At 40.9% G+C, this 25,116-nt stretch overlaps 1 protein-coding gene across 10 annotated transcripts in view; it reads right to left on the reverse strand.

Moving 5' to 3' along the window:
* The window catches only part of cep170aa (centrosomal protein 170Aa), a 39,386-nt gene extending 14,293 nt beyond the window's left edge, over nucleotides 1–25,093 (reverse strand). For 6 of the 10 annotated variants that reach the window (XM_069144385.1, XM_069144389.1, XM_069144386.1 and 3 more), the window contains exons 1-10: nucleotides 24,947–25,093; nucleotides 15,454–15,513; nucleotides 14,857–14,996; nucleotides 11,129–11,218; nucleotides 9,091–9,172; nucleotides 8,798–8,853; nucleotides 8,450–8,681; nucleotides 6,803–6,940; nucleotides 3,450–3,620; nucleotides 2,709–3,014 (exon numbers count right to left, since the gene is read on the reverse strand). In XM_069144385.1, coding sequence (XP_069000486.1) covers nucleotides 2,709–3,014; nucleotides 3,450–3,620; nucleotides 6,803–6,940; nucleotides 8,450–8,681; nucleotides 8,798–8,853; nucleotides 9,091–9,172; nucleotides 11,129–11,218; nucleotides 14,857–14,961 — 1,180 coding nt within the window. In that variant the 5' untranslated portion in view covers nucleotides 14,962–14,996; nucleotides 15,454–15,513; nucleotides 24,947–25,093. The remainder of the gene's footprint in view (nucleotides 1–2,708; nucleotides 3,015–3,449; nucleotides 3,621–6,802; nucleotides 6,941–8,449; nucleotides 8,682–8,797; nucleotides 8,854–9,090; nucleotides 9,173–11,128; nucleotides 11,219–14,856; nucleotides 14,997–15,453; nucleotides 15,514–24,946) is intronic. The other 4 variants (XM_069144391.1, XM_069144390.1, XM_069144388.1 and 1 more) reach the window with 2 other exon arrangements.
* Nucleotides 25,094–25,116: the final 23 nt, after the last annotated feature.

Raw genomic sequence — 25,116 nt, forward strand, 5'->3', positions numbered from 1 at the left:
CACTTCGGGCCTATTTCTTAGTCCGTGGCTCATTTGTCACATTCCACCATCCACCTCCTCCACCTCTCCCGTCTTTCATCACTGTTCGACATTTAATAAAGTATACGTTTCATTAAGAAGAAGAAAAAGAAAGCATAGAGGGAGCGAGAAAGGAAAGCAGCAGAGCGTCACAGTAGCTCGGGCAGATCAGCAGATAAGCAGACAGAGAGAGGCAGGTCTTTCATGCTGCGTGCCCCAGACAAAGAAGCCCTTGGCAGGGCCAGAGGAGAACAGAGGTGTCTTGAGAGTCCAGTACTCTGTCCCGCTCGCCCCACCATGACTCACAGTGAAGCTGGCCTCTGCCGCTGGCTCTGCACGTGCACGCACGCACGCACACGCACGCACGCACGCACACACACACACACACACACACACACACACACACACACACACACACACACAGCTGAGCACCCGTCCCAGCATGTACTTACTTTACATGCTTGCACACAGACAGACAGACAGACAAGCAAACATGCAACCCCAAGCACACACTGGATTGTATTGTTTGTGAGCATATAAGACGGTGCAGCACACATACAGAATTAAAATTCAACCCTTGTGTATCTGTTCGGCTTTTTCTGCTACTGCAAATTATTATCATTAATAATATATGAAGAGTCCCCATGGATCCAAATCACAAAAAATAATCTTGCCGTTTACATAATATTGACACTGACACTGTAAAGAATCCCATCTTGCAAGGAAATGGACACATTTTCTGATGCTACAGTGATGCACACATGGCATTAATACTCCGAATAACTGATGAAGATGTATCCTGTAAATGGCTCCTTACAGCAAAAAGAGAAAGACTCACCTTGATGCTGACAAATCAAACGCTTTGGCTCAGTAGCCTCCTCTCCATTTCCTTGCTAAACCTCTGCCGCTCTCGCTCTCTCTCTCTCTCTCTCTCTCTCTCTCTCTCTCTCACTCTCTCTCTGCCGAGCACCTCTGACACACCCAACGCACATGCCTCTCCTCACACATGCTGCACCGCTCGCCTGCAGATTAGCGCTGGGCATGTTTGGAGCATGCACATGCAGCAGACGCAGACGTGACGAATCTCAGCCACACAAATCCACGTGTGAGCAGCCCATGCTTCACACATGCCCTCCGTCAGCAATGAAAGGCGTTTGTCACACATGCTCTGCAGCCTTCATTCAAACAAACAGATGTTCATTGCACAGTTTTTGATCTTTGGAAATGCATATCTAAATCATCTCTTTTCCTGCCATCCTTTGCATCACGGTTACTATAACAACTATCGACCAAAAGCTGCTCTCTCTTCCTTTGCCACCTCCCTTTCTGCTTTTACTGCAGTCCACACAACAAGCCTCTCTCTCTCTCTCTCTCTCTCTCTCTCTCTCTCTCTCTCCTTTTTGCCTTTCTCTGTCCAGTCACCTGGCTGCTATTGTTGCAAATACTGCTCTCAGTGCTCCAGTGAAGTTTTTCCAGCTTCCTCACCCTCTTATCCTTCTCCCCAACGTACCAGCTTTTTCACACGTCACATGTCCACAGCCATCATCAATGGACAACTGTCCACCAACCCTATATTCATCCCTCTTTGCCCTCTCCCTCTCTCTTCTGCTCGCTCTACCCTGATTTTCATCCCTTCTTTTCTCCATCTTCCTCAGTTATTCTTTCCTTTAACTCTTGTCACCACCACAGTCTTTTCCTTGCTCTTCAGCCACATCTTCAGCTAGAAAGACCGCAGTGTCCAGGACTGTAAAAGCTCAACCAGTCAGTTGGTTAGTAACATAATCATCCATTAGGTCAGCCATTCTGGCAGCAGTTGACATGCATGTTGTAGTAACGTCATCTAATGAATTAGCTTCCCTGCCTTCCACTTCTGCCTCACAGATTCCCATTTTCATCAGCTCCTATCTGCCCACCCCGTCTTCCATGTCAACAGCATCATAAATTGGCCTCCATTTTAATTGATTCATGACCACCGTGTAGTCTCCAATAGCCCAGCATAGCATCAAACCTACACTCTCTTTACTGGCAGCACAAAGCGTAGCATAGCCTCGCCTAGTCTGTCCCATTCTGGGATAAACCCCAGGCAGCAGGAGCCAACTCAGCAGTTGGCTGCTTGCAGGTAAAGGGAACAAAGAAACACACAGAAAATTCACAATCTCAGCACTCTCAAACCTTACCCCAAAAATACATAGCAAGAAGCCCACAGACATGAACAGGAAACATTTACTGTAGATGCCCACGATGACAATACAAAAGAAGAAATCACACCAAAAGCCACTTCTGGATAATATTTCTCGAAATGGTGGAAAAGTGAAATTCAATGGGGGTGCTGTACTTGCGCTACTCATGCTAAGCCTTGTCATTGGCTGTCAGAGCAGGAAAACAGTAGACGGGTTTAAATGTGTCTTTGTGCTTGCTGCTAATCCTCCTGCTTGGTTACAACTGCCAACAACGTCTGGCAAAGAATCAACCCACTTCTCACCAAGTATGATAAAAGACAAACCAAAAACTGTGAAAAATGTAAGTATAAGACTAGTAGTATAATATTTATTCTGGTCAAATAACTGATAGCTTATGACAGAATATTATTGCAGAAAGTAAATAAGAATCTTTTGTGTAGTTAGGATCAAAAATGGTGTTAGGTCAAAAGCACAACCCAGAGGGAAAATTTAACAGAAAACAACTTCCACCTTTCAGTCTTTTCAGATGAACTGGCACGTCGCTCTTGATGCTCTTGCTGTCGTCCTCCGTCAACTCGCTGCGCACCAGAGTGGGGTCATTTTGAGCCAGCCAATCAGCCACCTTGCTCTCAGACGCCATCATAGCGGCTTGTAGTGTGCTCAAGTCCCTCCCTCCTGCGCCTCCACTTCCTGCTCCACTCTTCTTGGAGCGAGACCTGTGGTGGTCGGGTGTGAACTTTGACACATGGTCTTTAATGGTGACCTTCCCTGGAGAAGTGTTGTCAAACTCGATGGTGAAGGAGGCGTGACCTTGAGCTGTGGAGCGGACGTTGCACTTTTATTACAGCGCCAGTCAGTGCTAAATATAAGGTTGCTTACTGAAGCACTTTTAATAATTGGATGTGTAAATGTGACTTCAAGCTATAATCAAATTATGGAAATATACAGTACATTTATATTTATAGAAATATGATGAAACCACTCAGTTTGCACAAGACAGTGACTACTTGCTGTTTTGCTTCTTTCTGCCATTAAAGGATTTCTCACATTTAATTTAAAGGCACTTAAAAGTTACAATGTAAATATAGTACACAACTAACTTTAGTAATGTCATAAATTATTGTAGTAGTGATTTAATAATCTTTGCTTAATTTATAAAGTCTTAAATGTAAACTCTTTTCCTTTAAAGACACAAAACAAACAGGTACTTGTATTTATGAGAAATTTGAGTAAATTGAATGTATACTTCACCTCCAGCGGCGTGGCTGTGGGCGGCGGCGCCCTCTGTGTCCTTGGTGGGGATCTCATGAATGCCGTTATTGGCCATGTGACCCTCCTTGGTAGGGATCTCAAAGTAACTGGAATCGTGGCCAGCGGACGCATGAAGGCCGTCCTCTTTAGCTCGACGGGCCTCTTTGCTCTCTGAGTTTGGGAAACACAAAGAGACGTTACAAAGATTCATGATCAAAATGCTGATGTTTGTGATCTCAAAGAAATCTGGTTATAGCTATCTAAATTTAACTGGGCTATACAAAACAGATGTGTTTGACTGGCAAAACAAAACAGTATAACTCCCATAACACATAGAAGTGCTGTCACAGCATTTATCTTTAGTATAAGAAAGACATTTGTTAGTTTAATAACATAATATTCCAATGCTGCAGAGTCATACACGAATACTGGTTTTGACTGTGCAAAGAACTGAAAGTGAAAGTTCCAGCTGACCTCCATATGGACCAGTTTCATTAGAGTTTGTTCTTCATTTGTGTGTACGGAGGCTGAACATATATGTTCTGTCTCACTTTTTCACTCTGTCACTCGAGACAAAAAGTGACGGTACAGCTCTTTAAAAACCTAATTTTAGGCATTGACAATATGGAGCACTTATTTTCTCATTTGTTCATGTTAACAAACAGAGCTTCTCTGGGATCTAAATATGATAAATGATACTATCAGAAATTAGAGGGGCCATCTGCTTGGTGTTGGGGAGCAAATGTAGGGAGCATATGGCAATCGACAAATAGAAAGAAGAAACACAAACTGTCTTTGTATCATATAATCACAAGTAAATAAAACAGCGAGCAAATTTCTCATGAATTATACATTGTTAAAATATTATTGTGATGCTTAAGAACCCAAAACAATGACAAAGACAATCCAGGATCTTCTTCTATTTAGAGCCTCCTTTTCTACTACACTTCACTGCCTTCAACTCGGTTTAGCTGATAAGACAAAACATCTCTTTGACATGATCAGTGGTTGCCAGCTTAAGCTGCTCTGCAATTTAGGGAAGATTTGCAACATGGCTTTAAACCGAGAGCAAACATGAGATCAAATATGTTCAATGATCCTTAAAATCCTACGAATTAACGGAAAAAGTAATACCATGCAAACCAGTCAAAACCAAAGACATCCAGCTTTTTATACAATAATGTTACTACAGTGTAAAGTGACTAAACTTCTTCTGTCTCACAGATGTGTATAAGAGTGACTATGTCGCCATAAATCACATGGCTTATCAGGGAATCACCTACAGCGGTCTTTTCTGTTAAGTAAAGTTTCAAGTATGAGTTTATTGACATTTATGTGAAGATTAAATAGCTAAAAATGAATTTGAATATGCTGCAGGATTTTTGTCGTGCCTGTCAAAAACGTAAAACAACAATCCATTTGCAGTGACTTCTCTTTTTCATTTCTTATGAGTTAAATTGAAAGCCCTTTACCAGTTCCTTTAGCCAAGGTATATGGATTGAAGAGCAATACTTACCAGAGAATTAGACAAGTGGTTAGCTAATGATTGCTGCAGTGTAGGAGAGAGCAGTCTGTTTGGACGACACTGTGTGAATGCGCGCGCGTGTGTGTGTGTGTGTGTGTGTGTGTTTGTGTGCTGGGAGGAAAGGGGGAGCTGGTGCAATGGTGTAACCCAATCGGAGTGAGTGACAATACATAAGGGGAGGAGGGGGTTGGGGGTGGGAGGGTCTCTGACAACGTAGTCTATTCAAAGGGAAATAGAAAAGGACACACACTAAACTTAACTGGCATGAATGCAACAAAACACATACTCAAACAGAATCGCTTCCCGCTCTAAACCGACCTTTCTCTCTTTCACTTCCCCTTTAACAGCTATATCTGATGTAAACTGTTTAGTACAGGAGATATTGAGGAAAAGCTCACGCTAATTATAAAACATGTGCACAGATAAGATCTTCTTTTGATGCTGAGGTCAATGTCCCGACCATAAATTTATTGCAACACCCCTGGAGAATGGTGCTTCACAAAACAAAGCAAATTTCACAACATTCAGTTCTGAGTCAATGCTGCAAAATGACAAAATACCGTCCACTCACCGCAGTCCATGACCGAAGTAGCCAATCCCATTTGCCTGATTTTTTTGAAGGGTTTTTAGGGTTTCAAATCACCCTTCCAAACTTGAACAGATTTACCAAATATACTTTTCTAATTTGACTCCAACAGGAAAATCCTCAAAATCCACAGAGCAATATGCATGGCATAATACAGAAAGAATCTCTAACTACACGTTAAGAGAGGTGGAAAACAAAGTCTTCCCTCTTCGGCTGGTGAAGACGCTGCCAGATAATCCATCCAGATGTGGTGAGAGATTTGAGGATGCCTCAGTCTGCTCCAATGTTTGTTTATGGTTAACCTCCCCCCCCCACTCCTTCTGACTTCACTAAACCAGCCTGGCACAGACTAATTTTGCATCACCGAGCTGTTCCACTGTTGGTGGAGCCTCTAATCCTGTTACTCTGACTACCCGCTACCAGTTGACGGGATCCCCCCGGTCTAACGGTCACTATACACAACACATATTGTATGCAAACACACATACATACAGGCTCTGAAAAAAGCCTTTGTGTGCACTTTGGATGCACATTGTTACGAATGCAAACACACAGTCGTGCTGGGCATCACCGCTTCAACAGAGATACAGCAAATAAACCAAGCCAGAGAGCATTTAGACGATTAAGCTATTATTTCACTACCAAGATAAAATACTCTGCACGGCATGAATCAGCTAAGAATAGCATATTTTATCTGCGGGTTATCAAGTACCATATTGTTTGTTTATAGTGTTACAATAGGTTTAAAACTGTATACCTACTATACAATACAACATTTTCATTTTTTTCTTTTTGCTGAAAATATATATACAAAAAATATAGAACAATTTGAAACATTACACATTTTCAAACTATTGTAAATATGGCCAAAATATGAAATGTGCTATTTGTAGTGATACAGATTTAAATAATAAAATTACAAACTTGAGTTTAACATACAATTCTGTATAAACCCTGTAAGTAATCATATAAATAAGCCAAAATACACGCATATTTTACAAACCAAAACTAAAACCAAAACCAAGAGTACATAAAGTTCCCTTTATGAACTGAAAATCAACAGATTTTCTTTCAATCTTACAGAACCCGTGTTATGGGAATAGGGTACTGTCATTGCACATATACAGTACACTGCTATGTCTATCACTTTCTATACTATACATGTAGGTAACAGTGGAAAGGAGATGGTGATGTGTGTGTGATGTGAAGTCTAGAATCACTCAAAATTTCACAGCTTCCTACCTGACGTGGAGCTGTCATGTTTCTTCGAGGACGACTTGGTTTCTTGTTTGAAGGAATTCTCATCATCTGCATCCCCATCCCCCCACCACGACGGCTGGCCGTACAGGGGCGTCCCACGAGGCAGCGCAGCAACATCCGCTGGGGCAGACGCACACGTGACACATTTCAACAATGCCTTGCAGAAAGTGCACATTTTAATGTCTGTCAAAATAAGTGTTTATTATGGACTTTACACACTGCATAAGCACTACACTTTACACACTGTCTAGATAAACAGCTCACTGAATCACGCTGCCACATCGTTAACCCAGCCGCTCCTTGTATGTGTGTGCGTGTGTGTGTTTGTATTAATTCCTCTCTGGTCGGGTCTTGCACTGCTGACCTATTTTCAGAAGTTCAGCAAGCAAGATGGACACACATGTGAACGCTCTATCATGCTCTCTCTCTCCCTCTGTATCTCTCTCTCTCAGACATAAGCGGTGTAAATCAAAGAGGGACTTTCCGTTTGCCTCTCTGGCCTCATCGGAATGAACGCTGACATGGGACAAGCATCCTGTGGTAACTGATTTTATAAACTGAGTAAAGAAGTGAGAGGAAACAGTAGAGAGAAGGAAATAACATGTAACAAAGTTCTTTGGCCTGATTTGAATCAGCATGTTGTATCTTAGACCACTGTGTCAGAGAGAGCCTCATCCAGTGTTAATTTCTTTCTACTCTTTTCTCCCTTTTTTACCTTCTTTTCCTTTAACTACCCCTTATCCTGAGCCGTGTACGTTTGATCACAGTATATCCAGCTAAGTATAGATGCTCTGTGCCAAGCTGCACGCACTAAGTAGGGCCCTTTTTATATAAAAGCTGCTGAATGTATGTTTGCCATGAGGTATAATATCTGGGTGAGGCCTGGTATTACAGCAGTAACACTGCAGGATTACATCCTCAGAACCGCAGGGAGAATGTCATTAAAACAATGAGTGGCAAATGGGGCGAGATGCAACATTGCATGTGTGTGGTTGCTTCTTTGGGTTCAAATGTGTAAATGTATGTTCGTGGCTGCAAATCTTACTGTATTTTAAGAAAAGTAGAACTGGCATATGGGTTTGCACTATGCAGGCACTCTGACCTTGTTAATGCTTAATCTGTGCAGAAATTCAAGCCCCATGTGGCCTTGTTTCAACATCTGGAGATTAACCAGGACCCCTGCTAGTACCCCAGCATGTCCACTGATGATAATTATTAGGGACACCCTCAGTCCTAAACTGCCTTTATGATAGATTAGAGTGACAGCATGCTAGTGTGTTGGTTAAAGCCTTTTTCCTGGTGGCCCGGTCCACCCCCTGCTGGCCTGAGATAAAACCCCACCACACTTATTTCCCAATATTTGTTAGAAAAACATTTTCTTCGAGGAGAAATCCACCATAAAATGCTTTAACAGATCAAACAAAAACACATGATGGTATGTAACTGTTGAGATACAATTCTGTGTGTTGCACAAATGTAGACCGTGACATGCCTCCACCTTTAGTACAGTATATAAATACCAGACAGAGAGGTCTGCTCTCTGAAGCTTAGAATTTGGTTTGAGACTGTGGCATTATATCAACAGTATTTAGACAACTTATGTATATTTTTAAGAAATATCACTCTCACCTCCTATCCTCTCCTCTGCTTTGTGAGTGTCCACAGGTTTAGCTGATGGCTCTTTGAAAGAAGTGACCCCATCTGTTGCTTTGCTCTCCACTGGCTTCATGGCGCCGCCACCGGAGGACTTGAGTGTCTTTGTTGGGGTCTTAGCGGGAGACTTGCTTGAGGTTGTGGTGGTAGTGGTTTCACCATTGGACGGCTTCTTGCTGAGCTGGAGGCCACTGGTGAACTTTTCATGCTAAAGGAAGATGAAGAAATGAAAAAAAAAATTGAGTACAGACGTAAGTAGTGAAATAGAACTGTGTATCATGTTGAATGTTGATATTAGATGGGGCGCAGGTTGTGTGTTCTTACCTTTAGAGCTTCCTCAGGCACAGTGAGCTCTCCTCTCACCACCGTGAACAGGTTGGTATGTGAGATAGACAAGTTAAGGAAATACTGGCCACAAAAGCACAACAATGACAATTAACACACATAAATAGTTAAAACACTTTACTACAACAAGCTGTGAATTCTATAATTGATGTAATACACAATAAAAAACGTGGCATCCTGGTATTAATTAAAATAGTTAATCAACATGTTTTTGAAATAATGAACTGCTGGTGAATGTGTGAGGAGATTAAAAGATCAGGGAAGTGAAAGGATATCATATCCAAACCTCAACTTGTCCTCCAACTTCAGAGTGATGTACATCTGCTCTTGAATGCGGACATCATTCACAAAGGTCTGCAGAGGTAAGACAAAAAAAACAACCCAAAATGAAATAAAATGACACAATAAACAGTTACATTACCATAAAATAAACACAAATCCGACAACAGTTTCTGTGTAAAAGTGAACAGTTAAAATTTTTACTTTTAACAAGACATTAAGACATTGAGACATTTTGGAAAGTAAAAGAAGATAACAACCCAAAGCAGCATGTGTTTAAGTTGGTCCACAGTTGGGACATAAACTACAGAGGAATAAGGGCTTCCCCTGACAATTATTTTCAATTAAACAATGAATGTTTTGTCTATAAAATTGTCAGCGCATAGAGGACAAATGATCATTGTAATTTCCGAGAGCTCACAACAATAACTTGTTTTCTCCTACCAAACAGCAAAATCTAAACATGTTCAGTTCACTAATATTCAGCAAAGGACAAAGACAAACAGCACATCCTTACAAACATCCCTGAAAACAGGGATCTGTTTTGTTGACAGTTTTAGTTCCCATCTCCCTCTCCTTCTCCCACAACCATTCCTCCCTTCTACTATGCAGCTCTGAGCTGGATCAGGTTTCACTGAACTGCAAATGAAATTCTATCACACTTGCACTGCTGTTGTAATAAAACATTCCTATCTTCTCTCTAGTGAGATGAAATCACAACAACCTCACAAAGCTGCAGTAAAATGGCTTCGGTAAGAGAGCAAATGGTGACACTGTCCACGCACAGCTTTTCACTCACTACTGTGAGTACTATAAAAACCCACTGACTCAGCAGGAGAAAACTTCCTCTGAATCCAGCCAAAGAAGCTGTGTGGATAATGACACAGCAGGAAGTGGCTCTGACTCCAACTTCCTGTCTGAGAGCTTCAGAGGATGTGAGGGGCACTGCGCATATGTGTCTAATCTGGCGGGCTGTGACTGAGTGCTAATCACTGCACATGACTAACGCCATGTGGTAATGGTAACCGGGTTTTACTGAGCAAGAATGTCAGAGAGAGAAGTCAAGGGTGTACAGAGAAATACAAAGTTTAAATGTTTCTCAAGGTTATCATACAAAATTACCTTTATAAATGGCACAAAAATGTTTATTGTTTTAATGAAGTATATATGAACGTTTTGATATCAATTCTCTCAACCAGCTAAATCTACTTCAGCTTCAGTATCAGTGTACTACAGTTCCCCAAATGACTTTTAACAGTCGAGTTTTTCCGCACACTTCTCATATCTACAAAAAACCCACAATACCTACAACATATTTGACAACATGCCTATTAAAATGTCACAATATCTTTTGTGATTATCAGCTGATTTTACTTTAATGAAGACGATTAAATTCTCCCAAACATCGGGTTAATACAATTCACCACGCTCCCCTTTCTTTGCCTCTTCTACAAAGGCTTTCTTCCAGCCTGAATCTGGAGTTTTACAATCTGTACTCATGTAAAAACACCTTACACAAGAGAAAACATCAATAGCTTTAATTAAGTTGTCGTCTGGCCATAAACCCTTCAGGAAGAGACATGTCAATCAATTAGAAAATGACAGTTAGTCCCAAGGCTGATTTTTATTGGCAGACTAACCCTTTAGTTCATATTTGGATCATTGCGTTGCCCTTAAGTAGTGATTTGCATAATTAGGGTTTAGATTAAAATCGACCTGAGTCTTGATATAAATCTTCATTAACAGAGAAATTGATTAAAAACAGAAAAATAGAGGGTCTTATTGACTCTACTTTTACCTTGTATGTCTTTTTGTTTCTGTGTATGGTTCTTCTCTATCTCTGCTGTTTTATATCCACCTCACTCTCAACCCCTTCTCCTTCAGCCGGGTAAACTCATTCTCTTATCAGTCTCCATCCAATATCCATCACGTCTCCTCTTTTCTCTCCACTGTTCTCTTCTGTCCTCTCTTGTCCTTTTTATCTTTGTCCTCACCTCTCTCTGTTTTGGATATTTATGTGTGTGTACTCACCCCATTCAGGCTGCCCAGGTCCTTGACCTTGTGTTCATCGGTCCCAGCTTCATAGTTGATAACTGCATGCTGCTTATCCACGCTGCGTGACTTCAAAACAAAAGCAAACACAAACATGGAACATTAACCCAGTGGTTGCAGTCGTGAGATTAATTTGGCTATCATAACAAAGAAAATATTAGTGGTAGACTTCATCTGCATGCTGTATTACGGCTACAGTGAGAGTGAGTGCAGAACAGTAACTGTTTCTTACACAAACCATTAGAGGGCTGTATGTGACTGAGACAAACTGTGTTATGTTAAACCTTTGAGGTATTAGAAACAAATGTAAAGAATGTAACTCTGATGATAAATCCCAATGTTACTCAGTATCATATCAACATGAAGGACATCAGCAGGTATTTTAATGTCTCTGGTGCTGCTCACTTCATGGTGAAACTTTGATGCACATCTGTACACACACACACACACACACACACACACACACACACACACACACACCGCAAACACACACAGCAAGACAAAGAAGAACAGTGGACCGATGAAAGACTGGAGGTGAAGGAGCCCATCAGCTGTTCGGAGGATAAAACCTTTCCAGCAAGTACAACACAACCTTTTAAAACATATCTCGAGGAATGCAATGACACTGACTGATGAAAAAAAATTGCTACAATCTCCAGACGTATGTTAGAATACACTTCAGATACAACAAAGTGACACCTTGCCCTGGAGTTGTTTGGTTTTATACTGGCATTGGCACATCCTAACTACATTTCAATTTCGTGATTGAAACGTCTGCTGCATCTGGCTTTCTAGGTGCTTTTTGTGTACGGTAAGCAATAACTCTGCAATTAGCTCATTATTTGGGAGTGGCAGCATTTCTGTTTTCAGTTTCCATTTTCTCCAATACTGACAAATGAAGTAGTTACGGTATAACTGATGGATACGAGAACGCGTACTGTAAACTTAAGTCCATTTAACAAATCAATTAACACCGATTAAGTGCTGAGCAACAACATAACCATTTTGTCTGACTGATTAAATGTTAACTAATAATGACATGGCTGTGAAAATACAAACAAAAAATAACAAAAATCAAGTAATTTGCAAAATGCGATACAGACAAGAATCAGCTCATTGTGCTGAGGTCAGTCAATGCTGAATCTCATATTCAGTTCTCATATGACTTTCCGATAACCAAATCATTCCCTGTTTAAACAAGAAACAAACTAATGCTGCAGTGAAAATGTTAAGGCTGAAGTAAAGCCAAAGGAAGCAACGCCACAGAGCCAACTGTGGAACAGATTACTTTGGTGAGATTAGGCTCGATCAAACAGGATAGAAGGCAGCCGAGCTGCTCGCTGTAGTGCATCACACAAGAGAGAGGGGATTCATGCTGTTACACTCAGATATACTGCTGACCAACAGAATGCGTGCAGAGGAGCGGTAGAATACAGATGTGGCGAAGCTCAACATAAAGTGAGTGTCAGCAAACTAAATAAATCTGAAGGGGAAACTAACTTTTTAAAATGAGCAAGTACTGAATTTATAATAAAGTGAGCTTTTGGGGGTTAATACATATTGATAAACACAAAAAAAACCCACATACACACATTGCAGATGAATCAAAGACAGACAAATATAATGCTGCTAATTCAATTTATTTCTATCCTGAGGAAAAATATATAATAATTTCATGAGGACCATGTTCCTGTATTTACTACGCTACTTCCTTTTTTCAGTAAATTAATAAAGCAAATATCTACTCTGATCATAAGCCGTAGTTTGTAAATAGCACAACCGGAAAAAAAACAAGCTGCTGGAGAATTCCTCAAAGGGTTTAAAAACACTCTTACTCAGACCACTCAAGTAAATGTGTGATAATTCTCCGTCTTACATTCATTTGAAGTTTGATATTCTATAAGCGAGCGTGTGTTTGTGTTTTATTTGGTGCATGACTCAAGCAGCCTTTTACGTTTAGCCATGTGATGAGGCCTCGGCTCATTAAAGCGGTCACATGGAGGACGACTGTAAGCCAGCCTCACAAACACACACGTACAAACACAAAATGCACACAGCCAAAAAATGACTGCGATTTAGAGGATTCCCCTTATCTCTCTATCGTTCCAAAGCTATCACAAGAACAGGATTACAAGAACACACACGTACACACATACACGTACAGGAGCAGCGGACCCCCAGGTCATATTAGAGAAAGTGTTTGAAAAATGAAACACTTTTTTAGAACTTTACGGGCCTCAGTAATTGACCTCTATTAATTCTCTCTTGAAGTCTTCAAAGAAGAGGACAGGGAGGGAATTTAAGCCAGCCTGAAAATCTGAGCAATCAGCAGACTGAACGGGCAACGGGGTCAACTTTAGGAACAGTTCTGCTGACTGTGTAAAATGCCTTTATTAGTAACTGGTATGTTTCAGTTGAGAGTGAAAGTTATTTCTGGATCTTACAAAAAAATAAAATAAATCAGAGCACAACAGGAACATGAAGAGTGCTACAAGTACATTTCAACATCTACAAGTCCCCAACAGCAAGGCAAACATCTGACGAGAAAGATTGTGTGATTCGATTAATACCTCCAGAAGAGCAAGTATTGTTCAGGTCTTATGTAAGCCCATTGCTGTGATGCATAGTAGTCATGTTTTTATATGTATTTATAATTTCAAATCAGATTTGTGTGGACTGTATAAGCAGCATCATTAATGAACTCCCTGTCTCAGTAGATTCAAATCAACAGCACAACAGTGATGGACTTGAAAATGAAAATGATAATAGGGGAAATGGTTTTTACATTTTAAAAACTAAACTCCTGTTAAATTCAACCCATTAATAGGTTATATTTTACACATCTCTGAAGTTTGAATTTGAAATTATAAATGTGGACTAACACCACCAGTGGAACTGAACAGTATCTACAAGACTTTTTTCATTTAGCTAATAATAGTTTTATAAATCAAAAACACAAGTTCATTGTGTTGTGCAGAATTCAAAAGTAGACAGACATGTATGAGTGAAATACAGTTGAGAGTACAGACTAAAAGAAACTGCTAAAACCTTCCAGCACGGGAAGAATCAGTAAGACTTCTGAATGTGTTTTTCACAATCAGACTTTCAGACAGCAATAACAACTTCACTCAAAATATAATGACATAACCAAGAGTGCTGCAGTCTATCCACAACAACTGAGTAAGTCAGATCAGATCCAACTCAAGAGGTATTTGCCCCACTTTCTAAAAATAGTGCAGGGACCAGAGGTACACATGAGCATACACGTGGATAGTCTGGATGTATGCACAGCTGCACAGGCACCACCTCAGTACACACAAACAAACACACACACACACACACACACACACACACACACACACACACACACACACACACACACACACTAAAATATAGGCATTAGGTATAAACATGTTCTGCTAATGCAAGAGCAACAGGATGAGCAAAAAAGGAGACATTTTGTAGCATCTTTTACTGCAGTTATCTTGTGAATTTATGAAGCAGTGTGAAGTCAGCAGCTTATTTATGTGGCTGAGTGGGATTCCTAAGTAAGTGCCACGCTCTATGAGTTCACCAGTTATCATATTATCTTGACAGTTATGTTTAACTCGCTAACACTCAACACTACACATTTTGTCTTTGTCTGATAAAGAAGAAAGTATGTGTGCAAATGAGATAAAGTAATAATCCAATCAACAAATCCTCACTTGTAGCATGAGCTCGCAGTCATCCCGGCCGACGAAGATCATTTCCCGGGGGAGCCGGTGGCGAGTCCCCCCGCTGCTCACCAGGAACCAGGAGGTCACACTCATCTCTGCACCCTGCTCCTGCCTCTCGTACACACCTTCTGGGATGGAATAAAAAAGCACAAATTGCAGTAATCTGTAAATCAATCAACACAGTCGCCATTTAGCTGCAGTGGATCCTATAACAGGCACATTTTCCCTTATACTATGTTATAAACGTCAATATAGTCACTCATAAAATAAAACCTATATATAACAGTTGTCAGTCAACAGTCTAGGTAAATCACCTAATAAAATAACACCCACCAAAATTCAGGAATAGTGATTTGGAAAACAGGATGCAGTACAAACAAGAGCATGAGCACTTGTTTTCTTTACACCCACGGTGCTCTTCAAAATAAACAGACTGTGACAACGAGATTTAAATTCAGATTTATCTGGTTACGGCAAGAAAACAGTGAATTACAAAAGCTGTCAATTTCAAGTTATGCAGACGCCTCAAGGAAGTTGCTTTAAATATTAGAAGATAAACTGAATGAACTATTTTCTACTACACACCTCTGGTCCAGGTAGCTCACTGTTGATAGACCACTGGCAGCACAACACAGCTAGGCCATCCTGAAAAAGATGAAGAAAGAATATGTTGTTTTTTTTCTTTTGTCATTTACTCTCACAGAGGCAGGCGAACACAGTAGATTTGTTTCTTTTGTATCATGATATAGTTAGACATATGAAAGAAAATATGACGGAGAAGACCGCAGAATCACAGGCAAAATGTAAACCCTGGTCGAGAACACTGAATCAAAACACGCCCTCTTGCTTCATTGTATTTTGCTGGTGGGGGGAATGAGGTTGAGTGGGCGGTCGTTGCAATGTGATGCCTCCGTCTACGTCTGGAAATGAACACCACGCGAGCCAGTAAGAAGCATCCTCTCTTTCTCTCTGCCTGCCCTGATCATTGCCAGATGTTAGAGGAGGAAGTGATGTAGGAATGTTGGCTGGCCTACCCATCAGGACATTTATTTTCCCTCCTGCCTGCTGTCCTCCCCTCGTGCTCCTTCAGATGAGCTGGAAAGGAGGTCAAAGCTAGCCACTCTGACTTTGTAACTGCCCAGGCCTAAAAGAACAACATGAAGCAGGACTAACTATGAGAAGCTGAAGTGTCTGCCTGTGTTTGAACTGACTGGCTATGTAGCCTGCAAGAAATTTGATTTATTAACTGGTGGAGTGGCTGTTGCTCTTAAACTGAGCAACTGGGTGTAAAATATTGCAGCCAAAAGTACTTTTGCATAATTGAATTTTCCCACTGTCATAACACATCAACAAAACTCTCTCAGAGTAAAGTGGCGCTGTTATGAAATCCAATTTAAAAGATTTCTGCATTTGGTTACACCTTAATGTTTACATTTATATGAGACCATTTTAATACTTCTCATAATTATTTATTTCCAAATTAAACTTAGGTTTCAAAGCTTTTCATGGTAATTTGAAGTGACACTAAATTTATAGGAGCTCTCTGTTGTGTGTAGAAAGTGCCAAGAAAAAAGCCCATCAGAGTGGGAATTAAAGATTATTGAGCTAAGCTCTTGCTCACTTGACCCTTTAAGTACTTAGTATACCAACTCAATAATCCTTTGGTAAAATTTTAATCAACTGCACACCTCGGTTCTTCGCATGACGCTGTTGGGAACGGGACGGTATCAGCCGCTGTCTCTGGTGTAGCACGGATCAGCTTTTCATCCGAGTAACCGCTCAGAGTATATGACAACTTTACATGCTGTGTGACAGATTTAATGAGGACATTTTAGAAAGTTGTTTGAGGTACTTTTATATGAGTAATCTGCTGCAACATGCTGCTACACACAGGCCCTTTTCAACATACTTTTATAACATTATTGCCTTTGCAGTGTCAGCTAGTGAAGAGCAACAGAAAATGTGTCACTGACAAGATATTGTGTGCCCACAATTAACAAAATCAAGCACATTCTGATGAGAATAAAAAGAATACCCTCTTATGAGAGGACAAAGTTAGAGCTATGTCAAATGAACCACCCCCCTTAACAATACCCTGAACATAAAATTCATGCTAATCTTAAATTAATCAAAATTTCCCCACATTAATCATAACCATGCCTCCACCGACAGGTAACTGTCACAATATTATAACTTCATCGGGGGAGAGGGACACTACAGATGGGAAAACAATGCGAGATTTGACTTCCCTTAATCCAATAAAACCAACAATGACCAGATTCCAACCCAGGATGCCATGCTCATGTGAAACACACGCTTTGCTTGGTCAACAGGTGACATCATAGAGAGTCCCAAACCATGCAACAACACAGTGGGGACAGATTATTGTGTCTGGATGCTGTACTGGAACAACACACTATGTAACAGTGTATAGTGTAACAGCATTGTTATTACACTATAATCATGGGTGGTTTCCTTCCTGAGTGCAACCAAAGCATTAGAGCGCTCACAGTCATTGCAGAATGCAAGGTTAACGAGAATGTGGTTGAGGAGCCGGAGTACGATGCATACCAGCCTTTATGGTGCCATTAAAAAAACCGTTTCACTACCACATATTAAAAGATGTGGCACAGATGGAGGAATGCAGCGGTAGGTCTGATGGAGGAAATACTGTCTGCTTTGCATGTGCTCCTTACAAATCTCAATATCAAAGGCTCACTTCATCCAAATGACCAAAATAACATATTTAGAAGAATTAGAAAATGCAACAGCAAGCATTTTCCAAAGTAGGTGAGGAAACTAAATATATTCATATTTTGGACCGCTAGTCAGAAACTGAATTGTGCAGGAAAATATGAGGAAAAGTATTTTCTCTGTTCTTTTATTTGGGCTTACCCAAATCATTTTGCTCTTTCTGACTGACATTCATCGAGCATGAATGCTATTTCTTATAACTTTCACAGACCTATAGCAACAAAGGCTACATTTTGAGATCTGAAACACAACGCAAGAAGAGATGCAAAAATGCCTGCTTCTAGACTACATTAGTTATTTTCATTATTTTTATATTTGCAAAACCCCATGATTGAGGTCATGGATCTCATTTCCATTCCACTCTTTCAGCAACATTCTTCTAATAAGGAGAAATAGTGACCTCATGGTTTTGGCAGGAATTTCCCAACCCCCGGCCCTGCACTTACTATCTCACACACACTCAAACACACACACACACACACACACACACACACACACACACACACACACACACACACACACACAGAAATGAGGAGTGAAAGAGCAGGATTATTCTAAGATGACTGTGAATTCTTTGTATGGAGATGGCTGTGGAGAGACTGGAAGTATGCAAACCACTTTTTCTTGTGGACACTCATCTTTGAGTCCACAGCAAGCATGTAGTTTACACTAATTTTGGACTGTCTGACATGAATCAAAAACATGTGTCATCTAGAGTGAGGCCGCTCATTCACAGTTCAAAGGAACTGAATCACAATGTCATGAGGAAAATCATCTTCAAAACTAACAAAGGGAGCAGATTTGAAGCAAATGAGTATAAGCACTGCTATTATTATTCATTATATAATGAGATGTTCAGAAATTAGAAATAAGCAGGGTGATTATGAAGCAGAGTGGGATAATAAGATTTATCAGCTGTGACTAATCGCTCTTGCAGCTATATTTCCGTTGTCCAGCCGTCTGTCTTTTCAGCAATTCAAATCACTTCCCTCCACTCTGAACCAGCCAATCACAAACACGGGCTAATGGACAGGCAGTGATGTCATGCGGGCGCCAGTTTATTTACTGTCATCGGCCAATATGTTTGTGCTGCACCACACGACCGCTGCTCTCCACGTAGCATCTGGCGGGAGTGTGTATGCCAGGATGATGCAACAGCTGGGTAGCCGTCACAAGTACTCATCTGCTTTTTCTCTCTAACCTTCCAGACGTCACATCACCACCACAACCCTGGAGACTGACTCACACCCCATCTCACACCTTGACAGCCGACACACACGTGCTAATCAAATCAGAGAGCGAGAGAGACAGTAGGAAGAGAGAAGCAGTGAGAAAGGGATGGACAGGCACAGAGAGACAACTCATTCTCTCATCACACTCATTTCTACACGGTCTTATGATGAGAGCCAAACTTAGCCCGAGCAAGGGCGTGGTTGTCTGCCCACATTTTAAAACCTAAGTGCAGATACATTGAAACCACAGTAACTGCAGTAGATGCCAGCTTTACAAACCTCAAGTCCAAACCGTTGGATATTATATGTGCACTGATAGATATTATCATATTTTCCTACTCACTGTTTGATATCGCTAACAGTGATTAAATTGAAAAGCTTTCAGACTTTCCATGTCTGGTTGGTCTTTCCCAGGAGAAATCTTCCAGTAGACAGAAGGTAATGCATTTAATGTTTACAGCAGCAGCAAAAGCAAATTGTTGTGATATAAATAGCACTCAGTAGTAGATTACCTCAACCCGATAGCCCCCTTTACTAAATAGACAAGAAAAAAAACAGTAACTCTGACTCATTGCAAGGTGATTTGTCAGAAGTATAAATATTGCAATCAACATAACAATAGAATTAGCTGATCAACAGAAATAAATTGCCAATTATTTTGAAAATCAAATTATTTAAGGAATATTTTAAACAAATGCCAAAATTCTCTTATACTATATCTTTAGTTTTCCATTATAATAAATGTAATATCTTTTGGTTTAGCTAGAGAGCACCTTGGGAGAATAACAAGTAAAAGAAAAGTATATCGATAGACAAGACTAATGGCGAAGCAAAAGCCTATTCTCTCAGTAATATGGTCAGTAGTTGCTTTCGGATCGAAGTCAATAAACAGAAGGCGAGGTACAATGAGTCAGTCTTGCAGGCTTACAGATGCTTTGGGTGCAGCAGGGAATCCCACAGACCCTGAGGGGTGCAAAGAACAAACTAGGAAACATCTCAAAGACGAGACAGTAACCTCTGGACAGACAGACAAAGGCTTTTCTGGTCCCCAACGGCTGAGTCTCCTGTAGACTTACAGACATGAAAGTGTACAGTACAGGAGCTATACAATCTATTGTTCCTCTTCAAAGAAGACCAAAAGAGTACAGGCTATTTCTCCGATACACATAAAAAATATACCAGACACAAGACACACTTTTGTCTGTATTATGAGCTATAATTTGTTGTTCTCGGGACAGTGAACTTAATATATTTAAAAAAAAAAAAATCGTACTTTATCAAATGGAAGCACTGTGGTTTTATAGCACTCACAGTTTATATTGTGTTACATTCTCTGACACGCGACTGTAATGACACTTAAAGGTCTTATAATGTTGCATTCTAGAAACTGATTGTGCATACAGTACATGTGCACGATGCTAAGTCCACACATGTTTGTAACTTACTTCATGTGTAATATGTGTGAAGAATGAGCATATCTGCTTCAAAGTCAAAACACTGAACTCCTGCATGACAAGTAAACATATCTCTTCGGGGCAACCAGCGAATCACAAAAGTTTGGTTTGACAGTCGTTAAATTATACAGTACAGCTGAAATATACTTCTTCTAAACTAAGAGTGCATCTTGGAGCATGCCATGGGACTCCAGGGATGACAGTCTCTAAGAGTTTGATTCCTTTCGACATCTGAAATAAGTCAGCCTACTTTACCTTCTCTTCATGAATGAAAAATAACCAGCAAAGAGCAAAACAATGAGTAGCCATATTTTGTTAAAGAGAACCTCCCTTTGACTTCAACGAAAGAATCTTGGCTAAACCTTTTCCTTGTCAAGTCAGCCAAACTTATTCTACATCCATGACGTCCACGATAATCATGTCTGTAGTTTGACAGTGTGTATCCCAGCCTTGGATGTTCCTCCAGCTTCCAAACACTCTCAGAAAGGGAGAGCTAAGAATCCACTCTGATATATAGACACACACACACACACTGACAGTGATTAACTGCATCATTTGACATTAATTCTCTAACTCCGACAACAACAACAATATGATATGCGTCAGATAAAGAAAGAACGACACTTGGAAGGTTTTCTCATTGTTTGACTGAAGTGGGTCAGGCTTCAATCGTTTTTGTGAGACAGGATCTTGTAGGAGTGAGACTAAAGTTTCTACATTTAAACTTAAAAATATAAAAAGGTAAAAAGGGAAGAAAATCCTTTATGCTACAAAACTACGCCTTTTGAATAGATTATAATTTATGCAGCTAGATAAAGGCTATAGAACAACATTAATCAATTAAGACAGGATCACAGCACCATGGAGGAAGATAATAAATCATTACGGTGTCAGTGTACTACCTGAAGTCTGCAGAAACTGTGTGTGGGTGTGCATGTGTGTCTATAGCATTATGAGCATTAATGTGGCTTTTAAATGCACCACGTGGGTAAAAGAAACTGCCCCATGCAGCAGAAAAGGCCATGTGGTGGAGAAAAGCGGCCACACGCATCACATGAGCAGTTGGCGAGAGGAACAAACAAGCAAACACCTCCATTGAGCCTTCATCTGTCCTGCCTGCTTCATTGTTGTCACCAAACACACCTCTGGCCTAAAGACATAAACCCATCACATGCTCGGTGACCCCCGCGTTCAGCGTGACCCACAGACCTAAATATGGAAATTTACACTAGACAGATGTTGACGACTCTGCAGCATTACGGTTAAAAACATAGCCTGCCCTTCAGCACTACGTGAGAGAGTAAAGTTCTTCTTTACGTGGCGTCTAAGAAGCAGCTCTCTGAACAAGCTCTCATACTGATGAAGAGATAATAAAGAAATAGATTATTAATAATCCAAGAGAATTAATGAGGCACACGCCCTGCAGCATAGTCTTTTTCAGTGCATGTGATTCATCCTCTGAAGCATGAACGGTACATTTTTCAGAAAAATACACTGAAATACTGGCAGCTTTCTTAATGGGGAATAGGAGCAAAATAATATATAACATAAATGAATGTGCAAACTGTAATTATACATGAAAATGTTAGTGAAGTAAATATTATTCTTTAGCTGAAACTTTTAGTTAATGAACAGATTAGTCATTTAGACGCAATATAAAAACAATGCATTTTTAGAAAGAGACTTGATATATGAGACTAATGGGGTGGTGGTGGTGGTGGTGGTGGGGGGGGGGGGGGTAAACTCTTTTCCGGCAAACCAAATTACATTTACACTGGGTCAATACATTCACTCTCACATAAATTCTCAAGTAAGATTGTGATATGGGTATACATTTGTTCTGATGAAGGCTCTTATGGCGCCGCATGGCCCCTGCTGTGCAGGTAATGACTGACCCCCAGCCCTTTAATAGGAACATTAGTATTTGGCCAACTCCGCCACGTTATTATGGCACCAACATTTTCAGCAACAGCAACAGCCTCAGCAGCTGACAAAAATAGTGAACTCTCTCACACTGAAATCTGTACTGGCACATAGGAGGGGAAAAAACAACAACATAAAAGTTAGTATAACAGGGCAATCAGAGGCCGGCAGAGGGAGAGATGGGAAAGGAAACTGCCCAAATACAAGATCAATATCTACGGTGGAAAGAAGCACAAAAAAGAGGAAACTCAGAGGGGAGTGTGTCACACCCCAAAACAGATGTAAATGTCACCGTTTTATTTTTCATTTTGAGAGGTTTAATGCCAGAAAAACTGAGACGCCCTCAAATGTTCCATAACAAGGGAGAGGCTGATGATGATGTATATAAATTGCTCTGAGCTTTTTTTTTTGCCTTGTTTTCTGCTCTGCTGTCGCTCCCAATTTTTTTCCACTGGCTTTTCTATTCACCTCCCTTGTTTCTCTCTCTGACTCTGCACACAGGCAGGAGCGTCACCAGGCAGGCAAAGCTATCTGACTTTCAAAACCCTTTTAACGTTTCTACTCCGGCAGATTATAGAACTGAGATTCACTGCTATTTTTAGACGTGGAGTCCCTGCTACAGCAACAACAACTTTTAAAAACATCTTGACTGAAAAGATTCATATTTGAATATGAAGTTCCAGGCTAGGTTGTTTTCAGTCACAAATAACACTCCCGGACCACTGAAGTAAAATGAACTCACTTCCTAAACTTCCTACTATACACAATGGCCGTGGGCCGGCTGGACAACAGTCCCCAACACAGAAAATATTATTGAAGGAAACCTTTACTATGTGAGTACATATTGCTCTTTGGCCTGCAGGTTGCCACCAGAATTAGGACGATGAACTCAGAACAGATGGGACAGCGAGTTGCAGAGGATGAAAAAGCGGGATTTCACCTGGTCTGTTTATTTGTAATAGCACTGACAGCCAGGTGCCAAAAAAAACTCCAATATAAAAATAGAGTGTACTATTTTGGTTTATATGCAAGGTTTACTGTATTATCATCTGCTGTCCTAACTGTGTGTAGGCAGGCTGACCATGAGGCAGCCCAGCCCGGGCATTGCTGCTGCTGCTTCCTTCCCGAGAGCGCAGCAACGGTCCTGTGACACTGACACAGTTTTTTTTTGTTTTTTTTAAATGCAACCGCCTGTAGAGCCAACAAGCCTGCTGGCAACCACATTTGCAGAGAGGACAGGAAGAAGGCGGAAAGTTGCAGTGAAGGAGAAAAGGCAAAGGAAAGGAATGGAAAAAAGCAAATCTGGACCGGATGGTATCATCTGCACATTCTATGGCTCAAACCCAAAACAATTTGAATTCGTACAGCTGAGGGAGGAGACTAACAAGACTCACTGATGTGTAGCATATACAGTAGCTCCCCAAGAACACATGAGTCCAGTCTGTAGACAGATAATTAATTGTCTTATAAACCCAAACCAGGAATGTAAGGAGTTTTCAATGGTAGCTTTGAACCCCTAGGGCGCATAATAAAGATGGATAAATATAATCAAAGTGCTGCTACCTCAGCTGCTATTAATAGAAGTCTCTTCTCCAAACGTTTGAGTAGTTGTGTAACTGCATTTGTTATACATCATTTGGACTAAATTCAGTCTAAAGCCTCACAATTAAACAATAATTACACATGTTTACATCTTGCAGAGATTAGTGGCATTGCTCAAGCCTCATTTGTTTAGGAGCAGCTTATGAGACAGTGTTAGATCTTGTGTTATGTTTGTGTATTTAAAACAGATCTTTTGCTGTTGCCTAAAGTTTTACATCTCGTGTGATGGTGAAAGCAAAAATCCAACCGAGCACAAAGAGAGCGGATGCATGTAGGCCAGTTACATCTGCCCCACGAAAACAAAGCCCCCACACAGGAGGAGAGGAGGGGGTCCGACGTCGGGAAACACTCTGCAGTTGCATTAAATAGTGAAATACCTCCTCGTAAAATCTACCCCGCAAACGATCTAAAGATACAGCTGCAAAGAGGATCCCCGATTTATCAAATAAGATAAACAAAGCGACCTTCATTGATGTGCATCTTGTCTCGATAGCCTCTGTGTTGCTACAGAAGGATGCAACTGATAGAAAAAAATAAAATAAATAAACAGGTCAATAGTATAGTATTGACCTGAATAGAAGCAGTATGAGAACAAACGTGGCCGGTGTGTTTTTTCTTTTTTCTCTCTTTCTCTTTTACAGCGGCAGCAAAGTGGCGAGGCTGTGTCGCTTTACAAAGGTGGAGCAGAGCAGGCTTGTCATGCTGCTGCTGACAATAGTAGCCGTCCAGTTAGCCAACAGGGAGTCAGACCAGCCTGTGTAGCCGTTATAGACTCAGCCGGGCATTTACCGGCGGGGAGGGTGGGTGGGTGGGTGGGGAGGTGGAGGAGGGCTTGTTTATCAAATCGTATCCTTCAATTTCAACTAAGGTTTTAAAAGGTTTTTAAAACCAGAAAGCTCCAAAATGCACCGTGTCACATGAACACTGAAAACGCTCACTGACATCAGTGGATGTGCAGCAGAAAAAAAAAAAAAAAAAAAGCTGAAAACTGCCTCTTCCCATTTTTATTTTTTTTTTTTCCTCCAACTTCCCCGCGAGCAACGATCGGGTACCAAAATTTGAGGCGATATACAGTATTTCGCGAAATAAAAGTGAAGCGTACTCCTCACTTACCCTCTCCTTCTTGCTGTGTGTTGCTGTTGGCGGTGTGTGTGTGTGTGTGTGTGTGTGTGTGTGTGTGTGGAGCCCAGCCCAGCCGTTGCCGCTGCAGTTCAGTCTGGCTCTGCGCGGTGGCCTTCTCCCCCCTCCGTCGCTCAGCAGTGAGCTGCGGCGAGCGGACCGAC

Source organism: Embiotoca jacksoni, unplaced genomic scaffold (assembly GCF_022577435.1).
Source record: "Embiotoca jacksoni isolate LCO1_2020_lvr unplaced genomic scaffold, fEmbJac1.0.p SCAF_12, whole genome shotgun sequence".
In the NCBI taxonomy this organism is placed as follows: domain Eukaryota; kingdom Metazoa; phylum Chordata; class Actinopteri; family Embiotocidae; genus Embiotoca; species Embiotoca jacksoni.